The sequence below is a fragment of the Diadema setosum genome, chromosome 10 (genome assembly GCF_964275005.1).
Source record: "Diadema setosum chromosome 10, eeDiaSeto1, whole genome shotgun sequence".
Taxonomy (NCBI): domain Eukaryota; kingdom Metazoa; phylum Echinodermata; class Echinoidea; order Diadematoida; family Diadematidae; genus Diadema; species Diadema setosum.
In genome coordinates, this window is record NC_092694.1 from 17,232,612 (window position 1) to 17,244,406 (window position 11,795).

Consider the following 11,795-nt stretch of genomic DNA (forward strand, 5'->3'; position numbering starts at 1 on the left):
TCAGCTGTCATCTACATTTGAACACATGGTAAGGACTCTACAATTGTTCAAATTGAAAAGTGAACGATGTTGGTTTTGTTTCCTTACAGATGTTCTTTTACCTCTCCTTGACAATTTAGGAACCCATCAGGGATTTTATCATTATGACCTCAATGCCATGCACACACAATTAACAAGAATGGGGACACACATACTGATTCAGATTGAAATCTGTGCACAGGTCAACTTTAAAGAAAAAAAAAATTGAAAGAAAAGAAAAAGAACACAGCTTAAAATATTTCAAGAGAGTCATAACTGCTGGCAAATGTCCTATAATGATCTGCAAGCATAATCTCTTTTCAGGTCAGGGGGGCATTTCATGAAAGAACTTGTCAGATAAAATATCTGACAAGTCAATTATATCTGACAAGTTTTGAGAAATTCTTTAGTCTGATTGGCTGATTTCTCTGAACTTGTCCGATATAATTGACTTGTCGGACATTTTATCCGACAAGTTTCTTCATGAAATGCCCCCCTGGTCAGTTCACTCTTCCCTAATGGAGACAAATGATCAAACTACTATAATTTCCTCAATGGCTAAATTCCAAATAGTTCTCTTTTTAAATAGCCAAACAAGTGAGCTTGACCAGCAAGTTAAGAGCAGCCAACACTTGATAAAAAAATATAACAAAAGCATAATATTTGATTACCGGTAGGCACCGGATTTTGAAAAGCTTGTCAAATGTGCAGTTATGAATTTATACTTATTCACACATTAATTGGTCAAGTCTTGCGCTATCTAGGAAAAAAAAAAATAAGAGGGAAAAAAATAAGTGGAAAAAAAATAGACCAGGTTGTTTATTTTTGAAAGCGTTGGGAAGGGGATCCCAGATTAGTTGTTCAAGTATATGTAGCTACGGACTTGCAAGAAGATAACTTGGTTGTTGAGTATTAGCAGTGTTGACTACCTGGTATTACATGTAATCCTGACCGTACCATCAGAACTTAAGGTGCATGGTCCCGGTGTTTTAGTCAAATGCGTACGCAGGCGCACGGCGCAAGTTTCCTATAGAGACCTACGCTATTGACTCCTCTTTAGCGCTTACGCTTTGGCCCACTTTCCCGAGTCCGAAGAAGTCCGATTCACTATAGTCAGTGGTCGGATCACAGTTCGGCTCATGATTCGGCTGAGGGGGATGACAGCTTTAGCAAACTTCTTTTGTGATATCATAATAACAAGCACATATGCACGCACCCGGGCATTACTACAGACTGCGCAATGCGCAGAGAAGACAACAAAGGCAACATTACTTAGCAACACCTACGCACTTTACTCTTGATGACAGCTAAACCTCAGTAATCTTCGTATCAATGCTAACAGTGATCGACAGTTATCATCAACAGCGCCCTCTACACTACCGGGACTATGCACCTTTAAATCAACCAACTGAGACTACCATACCATCCTTTTCAAGGCGATTGCATCTTAGGCAGTGTGCTTGATGGGGCGAATGCCCAAAAGACAGAATGTCTGCATATGACTTAGAAAGGGTCTTCCACATACACTGAATGTCTACCTCCGGAGATAATTCAGCAGAGACAACAAAGGCTGTCAAGCTCGCCCCGCAGAACAAACAACGGCAAACGAGCAAAGAAAATGTCTATATTGTAGGCTGGTAGTGATACTCACATCGCAATGGAAAAAGTCTGAGACAGATAATGTTTTCTTCACTCCATACTGCAATATACACTCCTTCTCTTGAGTTGAGCATAAGACAAACACATCCTCAGTGTCGACCTCTTGGGGTTCATCAGTTCTCTCTGTCTCCAGCTCTGGCCACAGAGACCAGGACAGACTTGCTTTGCTGAGGCATGTTATGTAATGTTAGTACTCCTCAAAACAAAAAATTATCACCGCATTGGAAGTCAATGCCCAGTGTCTTTTTCTTTGGGAGACTTTCCCCTACCAGTCCTTGGGACACCTCGTAGCAAAGAGAGGCCCCTGGTTGTCCCCTGGCAACACCACGCCTTTGTCCCATCACGATCATCTTGACGTCATGGCGACCTGGAGGTACTGATCCTGGTAGGGCTTGTACTCTATTAGTCTCCTGGAGGCCTCCTCCACTGAAAACCATCTCCTGCTCCTCCCTATCAGGTGAGAAATAAAAAGTTGAAACTCTGGATCAAAATTTTCATCAAGAGCATTCTCAAATGCAACTTCACATCACCCTCACGAAAACACACTTGTACAGCTTTCCAAGAAGAGAATGGCAGAATACAACCAGTTTAAGAGCAAAATTCTGTTTATATTTGATTATTCATCACATGTATTTGATATTTGTATGTCTTTATCTCCTTCACTTTCTCTTCCTTCCACGCCTAGAGCACTCTGCAGAGTGGATTTGGCGCTATATAAATCATATCAATTATTATTATTATTATTATAGAATGGTTGTGATGGGAACGTAGCCAGTAGGTACACGTAGACGGCCATATCCTGCAAACATATTGACCTAAAAACATTTGTTAAAGATGTCTTCTGCAATCACAGCGATGCCTAAAACATTACTATCAAGTACAATGTAATTTCCAAAGTTCTTTGTAAAGCAGTTTAAGAACTTTCCATTTTCTTTTCCCAAAACTCATCAATGAGCTGGCTTGCACAAAATTAATTCAGTTGCTGACCTTTTCCACGATTCCCGAGCCTTTACACATGGACTGTACATTCACTGTAAGTAGGACAGAACCCTTACACTCAACAGTTTTGTAAATCCAATTAAACCCCTTCATCGCCCCATGTCTCACCTATCCTCTCTCGGTCCTCCCACGAATCAAACTCTTCAATCACCACCGAGGCGTAGACGGACGTTCTGTGTTTGTTGGTGGCGTCTTCAAAGTTGCCCAGGAAGTCGATAAGTCTGCTGCTGACACCAGCCTGAGAGGTCATGGAAATAGAAAGCGGAGGGATTCACAGAAAAATGCCATGTACTGTTATGTATACAGAGACATCTCTGTATGACTATGGGCTATTTAAAGCCCAACAGTGTGGGACACCACGCAATAAACTACGGAAAAGCTACCCTTTCTCCTTTAAAGGTCCCCTGGCATACATTACAATACATGTTGATTTTTGCTGATATGGATAAGTCTACCAATCACAAATTCAGGTGCATTTGTTTTTTTTTAAAAATGAGAAAAATGTATCAAAAATTTTCAATAATTTCACATCTGCACTTATAATTGTTTTCTGCACCCACTGAACTAATTTGGCATCAATTTCAGCTGACACCACTGTTGATGACATCACAATGGGCAAGAAAGAGTTTTGAAGGGTGGAAAATGAAAATAATCATCTAATGTATAGACATTTGTACTGATGATTTATACCATCAAGATTTTTTTTTTTCATTTCGACGCTTTGTGTCTTACAAGCTTCTGCATAGTATACATTATGTGTACACATCATTCAGAGCCCTTTCATTACCCATCATAATTCAACTACATGTACAATGTATGTTTATTCAACACTATTTACACTGGTATTTCCATTCACACTTCACCCCTCCCCCCCCCCCCACCACCACCACACACACACACACACACACACACATACACACAACAGAGCTCTTTAACCCGTTGAGGACGGTCTGATTTCGCTACATCACGCATTTCCCATAGACACCTGCCCAAGTATACTCAGCACTCGTCCTCAGCAAATCTTCAGAATTTATCCCAGGAATACATTGTACATTTGTCGGGGATTATCACAACACAAGGTGAGGGGTAACTTGGAACAGCTGCACTGTACATAATGACATACCTGTGTACCCTATTCATTTTCAAGTAGGGCCAAGTGCACCTCCTGAGGATTATTATTTAACCCCCCCCCCCCCCCCCCCAATCCCATGAGGATTAAAGCCTGGTCATTCAGAACCTACTACACACACATCCCCATCCCCCTCCTTTCCAATTACCGTTGTCTTTTAGATTACAGAGCCCAGTAGAGGGATTAGAACTTCTAAACACCAGTCGTCAAAGATGTGAACTATATTGTACACTGTACGTCATTCACAAACAGGAACAAGACACTAAACTGTGCCCATCAAGAAAGGGACTTGAGGGGAAAAAAAAAAGGAGGAAAGGGCGCAAACTGCCTGGGCTTTTGGCGCCAACATACATGTAGTACTCTTGAAGCACACAGTATACACTAACTGCACCTCAGCAGCCAATCAGGAGCACATCATGCATAATGCATTCTCTGCATACTATACCCTACTGCATATTCATGTAAGTATCAGCCAAATAAGGCTGCCAATCTGTGTAGACTTTAATCCAGGCAAGGCTATCTCACACTCCGCACGCAGAAGCACCTGTCACTATGCTCCGAAGACATGGTGCTCCGACACAACTGCACACTCACATTGAAATTAGACTAGTCAAAACATTTGGTGTACATGTGATCACCATGTGGGCAACAAAGCGTGAGTGTAACCAACCTTGCGCATGCGCAACTCTTATGACTTGGCCCTGGGTGGCAGGGCATGATACGAGGGGTGCCTTCCCTATGTTTATATTTCAATACCTTCAGTCAATAATACACCCATGAGTATATTTCCTTGCCTAGGTGTGCTTAGCTTTTGAATTGACCAACACGACTGAAGGGGGTTCCCCCTGTGGCTGTCTCCATTTATTGCCAATCAACATATTTTGCATTATGAGAAGAAATTTCCAGCATGAATAGACTATGGCTAGGATTTCCACATAACATGTTGATTATTCAAGGCAATTATAAACTGTCTTCCTACAATAGTACTACACTTTCCTTATCCCTTAGCCCCCAGAGAGATGTGTCAGATCAAAATGCAGTCCTCCAAAAATCAGCATCCGTTTACTCACATCTACAGTACAATGTTTGTCATGCTCAAAAATATTGAACTACACTACTTCCAAATGTGCAAACACTTTTAAGAAGTTAAATCAAAATAAATTCTATTACATGAATATCAAATCATACATATGTCATTTATCTGTTGATAAGACAAAAGAGAGAAGGAGTACGTGAAAGAGGACTGCGGTCTTCAAGTGTCTTATAACACCAAACTGTCAAATCATTTCAAGATCAGAAGCCTGTAGACACTTGGTTTCCTCGTCAACATTTGTAAATACAGTGATGCCAAGTTCAAAAAATTTTTATGAGTGAGATTTTCATTACTCGGCGCCTCGGCGCTCGCGCGCATGCATGTGCAAATTAGGGGGTGTCCCCCCTCCCATGGTAGGGAGCTTTTTTTTTTTTTATTATTACAGTATTAGCTCTTAATGATGCAATCTGGTGTATACTTAAGTAACTATTTTCTACTTTATATTTTGAAAGGCAAAAGGGAAATATACCTTCAATTGCAACTATCACTTTAATCCTTTGAGCTATGCTCCTTGTTTTTGGCCCAAGTTGCAGACGTCACCCGATGCGTGAGAAAAATAGGTGCCATGCGTGAGATCGCGAGACAGACCCTAAATGCTTGAGTCTCAAGCAGAATGCGTGAGACTTGGTAGCTCTGTAAATAGAGGGTGAATTCTGTCTCATGTCTATGATTAAGAATGCTGAAGGGGCCTAACAACTACATGTACATGTATAAAGCTTACAAGTATCAAATAAAGGCATAAATGAGTGGTGGCATTGAATCACGCCTGCCTTACAAAACAGCCTAAACTAAAATCATACCACATGATATCAAGGAAAGAGGGTGCACATTTTTTTTCATCATTTTGTGTAGTAGTAGTAGTAGTAAATGCGACTTAAAAGCTCTGCCCTCCTGCTGATTTCATGGGTAGGACCATCAAAACAATTTATACACGACACACTCGCAGGCATCTTACATTTTTGAAGAGGGGTACAAGAAGCAGGATATAGACAAAACAAAAGGAAGTGAGTAAGCAATTCCAGTTCAGTACGTCACAGCCGATGTCATGAAATTTGTGACCCTACAAAATTAAAGCTATTCTGTACTCCACTACAAATATGTACTTTGTACAGTGTGCAGCTGTAGGTCCAAGTATGTTGGCTGCAATTTGTTTGAGTACACTGCACATGCTGTAGGGCCTATTGTACATACAAAAGCTACATGTATTAATTGTGTACTGTGTGTACTGTGTGTCTGTGAATTTTACAAATCACTGTTGGGCAGCAAATTTAACAACACATGAAAATATTGCTAACTGACATTTTTTATCTGTCTTCCTCATTATGTGTCTAGAACTAAGCATTCATGGCTACTACCACCTTTTAATATTTGACTGTGATCATGCGCCATCAGTTTTTTCATCGCGCAATTCCCGCACTATTATTTGGGAGCACTACATGTTGTAGCACTAGCACCGAACTTGAAATCACCCGTTGTGTATCAGCATGTGTAACAGCTTTTTGCAGTAAATATGCCCCAGGCTTCTTTTCCAACATCCTACATCAGAAAAAGAACCAGATATTGAAAGTTTATGCAGAGTAGTAATATTATTATACTACATGTAGTACCAACTGAGCCTGATAAAATACCCCTATCTGGTCTTACATTACCTGCTTCTTTCAATAATCAAATCCTTGTTTCTACCTTTTTGTGCATTTCTGCACATGAAACTATAGTACATGTATACAGGCTCATCAAAGACATGCCCAAAAATGTGTCTATGTAACTGTCCACCATGCAAATTGTGATGCTACAAGTGTATTTTAAAGAAGACTGTGAAGTTTAAACACCTGAGGCTGAGGGTAATACACTGTAGCTTTGTGAGGAGGCCTGTACCTTATGCATCCTAGCACCTCACAAATCCACACTCGCTACAATTAGTGTCTCTTTTTCTCATCACCCATAGCTCCCCTCCTTCATTCTTTATTTCAAACCTCTACTCCCTCAAGCCTTGCTGATAAAGAGGAGACCTCAAAATACAATCTGTACAATGCAAATATATGAGATACCATAGTCTGTCTGTCTGCCCCCTCCCAATGCCATCTTGAATCACATATAAAATTGTGTGTCGCTCTTTTGTAACTACAATACCTGTCAGTCATCACAACTGAAGATCAAATCTAAACAACTCTTCCAGGCAATCTGCCGTTTTCCCCACCAAACCACTATAAATTTTGCTGTTGACGTCACAAGACAAATTTTGCTACATGACAATATTACTATCGTTCATTTGAGATGAGGATTAATAGACCGAACACCCTAGTACCACAAGGTATCACTAGTTAAATGCATATTATACAGTCACTCTCTGAGTGCATGCACAGATTGATTACCTCATGAGTTTCAGACGATGTAACACAATAACCCGGACCCCTTGGTCTCAAAGAACAGTATGTACGTGCCGGAGATAGCAGCTGTCAGTAAACATTAAACATAACACCCTCATGGGGTACACGTGCAACAAATTTACATAACCGAAACCCTATCACTCGGCTCCATCCATCCCCCCCCCCCAAAAAAAAAAAAAACATTTGGTAGAAGGACCTACAATGTGTAGGGTGTTACAAATTCCTGAAGGGCAAATGAACTCGCTCTCTGGCAAGTACAACGTAATATGAAAGGACACATGCCCGTCAAAAGATTGAGGTACTTGCCATAGCACTCATTTTGGCAAGTGGGAAAAGTCGCTTTACAATTCTCACATTTTGCAATCCATGCAGCCACATTCCGTTCAAATGTGACAGTCCATTTACATTTGTAGCATGTTGCTTTCTGGAAGATGGGTCAACACCAACCGTGCATGCTAGCTGCAAGGCATAGCTGGGCTAGACAAATCCAGAAAAGCAGTTCTTGAGTTTATACTACAAAGTGGGTTACTTGAATATTTCTTCAATTGGTTGACTGTTGTTCTGCAAGCCTTACTTACTTCTGCCATCTTGGAAACAGAGAGTGACTGTCAATATCTCAGTAGAAGCAGAAAACCCCACACTTATGTAATTGGTACTTTAAAAGTGGGATATTTTCACAGGAGTGAGTTTTCTCACTCGTCCGGGTAAGATGAATCTTACATGTTTCTAAAGTCTGTTGAATCAAGACAAACAAATGTAAACTTAGTCCTTGTAGCAGTGGAACATATAGCCAGAAGTATCTGCATTTAATTGCACTACTTTTAGTCATCATCACACAAAATGTGTGAAAATTTCCACACCACAAAAAAATGTCAACTTTTACGGTATCTCGGGGTCGACAATGTGCACGTTAAGCTCTGTTGTCAATCTAGAAGTGGAAAAATAAGGTCTCTCACAGTGTGGACATTGGTTGTGCATGGATTGTGAAACAGGAGAATACCCTGGACTGGGTCGAGGTGCAGGAGGGGGGTGGACTTCTTCCTAAGTAAACTATCTCACCTCTTCTTCCAGTTCCCTGACAGCTGCAACAGCCGGAGTTTCGTTGGGCTCCAGACCACCACCAGGGATGACCCAACGGCCCGGGCTTGTCCGACTGGAGACAAGGAGAACCTGAGATAACGAAAAAGTAGAAAAATTAATTAGCAGTTGAGTTAGAACTTACTGTAGACATGAACTGAAGAAGATGTTCTCCATATCAAGCCAGATTATATTGCATCAGAATATAAACTGGTATTCATTAATGACTAGATTACTCCACCTATTTTCCTTCCCTGTCACACAAAAGTCCATCATTTATGATTCAATGCCTAACGTTAGATGCATACATGTATAGTGAAATGTCACTAAACACAGTTGAAAACACACACAAATCATATTTTAAAAACAGAGATTACAAGATGTGTACAATTTTTTTAGAATTCTTAGATGTATACGCCATTGCATTTATTTTGACTACTGGTAGATGCACAATGTTCCTTCATTCCACCAGGGAGGTGTCTCACACCTCCCTGATTCCACATTGAACTCCTTTACAGATCTACTCACTTTAGTCAATCTGATCTAAGTGTAAGTTTTACACTACTTGTATACACCACTGTAGGCACAGTGCATGGACTCCCATTACGTTTATGATAATGAAGCCCTCGGGACCAGCAATTTTCTTTCATTATTTATCGAAATTGTTATAACTGAACAAATAAACAATAAAAAAGCACAGAGTGGATAACGTTGCAGCCCGAAGTTTTACTTTGTTGTACATTGTATTTTGTAACTGGAATTTTGTTTAACGGGAGTACACTGTACAACGTAAAACTAGAATCTAGGACTGGTGTGAAACACAGGTTAAGTCTGTTCACTTTCTAATGAAGTTTGTTTCCTTCTCATGAATGTTAATCAATATTGCTTCCTACTTTGTCTTTGACAAAGGCAAAGCTGGTGACATCTGTAGATTTAATTAAGAGAAAACAAAAACCAAATCAAACAAATCTGCTAAACAAGTCGGGGCCTAACGTCCAGAACTTAGAAGTAAGAACTATACAAACAAACGTTAGAACCTTAAAGGGAAGATAAACCCCAAGAGCAATGTGGATTGAGTGAAAGCAGCAACATTAGTAGAACACATCAGTGAAAGTTTGAGGAAAATCGGACAATCGATGCAAAAGTTATGAATTTTTAAAGTTTTGGTGTTGGAACCGCTGGATGAGGAGACTACTAGAGGATATGACGTAATGAGTGGACAACGATACAAAGAAAATATAAAGGAAATTCAACAAAAATTCACTTTTCTAGAATCATGAAAGAGCAATGGACCAACCTCTTTCAGAAAGCAGGGGGAATAATTGCTACCCTTAACATATGTCAATATCAAGTTGATGGAATTTGTAATTTTCATGAAAAATAGATTTTTGTAGAATTTTCTTTATATTTTCTTGGTATTGTTGTCCACTCATACGTCATAACCTCTAGTAGTCTCCTCATCCAGCGGTTCCAACACCAAAACTTTAAAAATTCATAACTTTTGCATCGATTGTCCGATTTTCTTCAAACTTTCACTGATGTGTTCTACTAATGTTGCTGCTTTCACTCAATCCACATTGCTCTTGGGGTTTATCTTCCCTTTAAGTTCTAAATGTAGCCCTACCCCCTAGACATGATTTAGATAAAGTGGTCGGTGTCGATGACTTCCCACAAAAATTTTAGCCGGGGTTAGCCGGTGAAGGGCTAGCATCGGGTCCAACATTCCAATGCAGTGGCCATTGGATTTCCTACCATTCATGATGGGTCACTAGGTGTGGTGCCCCACTATCACGCATTCAACCACAGAGAACACAGAGAAGAGAACACAACAGACTGGGCCACAAGCCGGGAACACAATCGATCGCCGACGGCCGACCGCGCTACGCGAGACCGTCTCTTTACAGCTAGATAATAGTAGTATAGTAAACCGGCACGTGTAACACGTATTCACGTGTGTACGTGCTCCAACTTTTATGAGAACCGTAAGAAAATCGATGAATTGTTTCATTTTATGAGCACATGCTCTGGCACCTCAATTATAACATCTTACAAGATGACCACGCTCTATATTAACACTCGGCTAATTACTCAACTAGACCTATTACAGTCAAAAACGAAACGTAAACACTCGGAAGATTCACCGCCTGTGCTTGCGGCTGTGCGCTGCAACCGGCCAGGGAAGTGAACGGCAAACCGAGTGCAAGTTCAAGTCTTGAAAAGTGAATGCGAATGTGCATAAAAGCTATGTTTAGTAGACATCTACGGACTTTTTAGTTAGTAATAGTACAACGATTTCATTTCAATGCACAGTAACACTTATCAGGAAAGTAACGTTAGCTACAATTTTGCCAAATAATATAAAATGCTTACCTCATTCCTTGCCTCGTTTCTGAAGCATAAACACGCAGCACGTTTCCGCTTACCATCAGGATAATAAGTCCTAATTTGGTTGAGTTTGTACTCGTCTATTGCCGAATTATTCGGCCCACAGCCATTTAAAAAATGGTGGGGATTAGGTGGTAGGGTCTCACACGACATTTCAGCTTGAGATGATGAATATTTCCTCAAAAATTCCTCGCAGATTTCGACCATATAGAGAGGATTGCAGACGTCAGTAGTCAACACGAAACACTATCTGCGCCTTGATGCTGTGTAATTTAGTGTACGTATCCTCTGATGATTCCGCGCGCCGCGAGTAAAATGTGTATAGAACGAATGGAAATTGTGCGGAGCGCGAGCACAGCTCCCCAGGCAGCTCAGGCTCTCAGCCTTATGCAAATTATTTACGACGATTGCTGATTGGTCCACTCGGTGGGCGCCGACTCTCTAAAATTCTCCTGAATGGGGGGACGTGTGTAAATTTTGGTATCGTGCGCAGGGCTTTTCCCTGGATAATGGAAACGAGGTCAAGTCGAGAGAAGTCGTCCGAGGGATGACTACAGTACATTGTAGTAAACAAAGCAAAATGAAAAGTACAAAACACGTGTATCAACAAACCATGCACAGCATGCAAGGGACGAGCAGTCAAGTCACCATGGTAACTTCTCTGAGAGCCAGCGGTTTATTATAACATTATCGTCATGCACCTCCAGTCACTCAATCAGCAAAAATTACATCATGTCTCGAGAGAAAAAAGAATACGACAACAAAACAAACAGGGATGTTCAGCTTGATCCGTTTGGGTTTTTTTTTTTTAATTGCTTTTGATAAATTGTTTTTGATTCCTGTTACTTATCTTCTTTTTTTTATTGATCGATTGATTGTCTTGTTTTCTTCTCCTTTTTTTTTTTCGTCTTCCTTCTTATTCTTTTTCATTTTTTTTTTGCCTCTCCAGTTCTGTTCACTGCGACTGACCTAGATTTTGTTCCAGCCTCACCTCCTTCAGAAACCCATGCATTTTGGGCGTTTTCGGTTTATTTTTTTTTTTTTCAAT

The 11,795-nt window shown here is 40.5% G+C and overlaps 1 protein-coding gene across 1 annotated transcript; it reads right to left on the minus strand.

Moving 5' to 3' along the window:
* Positions 1–416: 416 nt before the first annotated feature.
* Positions 417–10,979, minus strand: LOC140234048 (diphosphoinositol polyphosphate phosphohydrolase 1-like). Its single transcript, XM_072314129.1, has 4 exons — positions 10,733–10,979; positions 8,345–8,455; positions 2,785–2,914; positions 417–2,127 (listed from the first exon to the last, which is right to left on the minus strand). The coding sequence occupies exons 1-4, from the start codon at positions 10,952–10,954 to the stop codon at positions 2,024–2,026; spliced, it is 567 nt and encodes a 188-aa protein (XP_072170230.1). The 5' UTR covers positions 10,955–10,979; the 3' UTR covers positions 417–2,023.
* Between the last annotated feature and the right edge of the window lie 816 nt (positions 10,980–11,795).

Coding starts and splice junctions, on each gene's coding strand:
- LOC140234048 (XM_072314129.1), bottom strand. CDS start 10,954: ATGGTCGAAATCTGCGAGGAATTTTTGAGGAAATATTCATCATCTCAA. Junction 2,915..8,344: donor TCAGGGAACTGGAAGAAGAG/GTGAGATAGTTT, acceptor ATGACCTCTCAG/GCTGGTGTCAGCAGCAGACT. Junction 2,128..2,784: donor GGAGGACCGAGAGAGGATAG/GTGAGACATGGG, acceptor CTCACCTGATAG/GGAGGAGCAGGAGATGGTTT.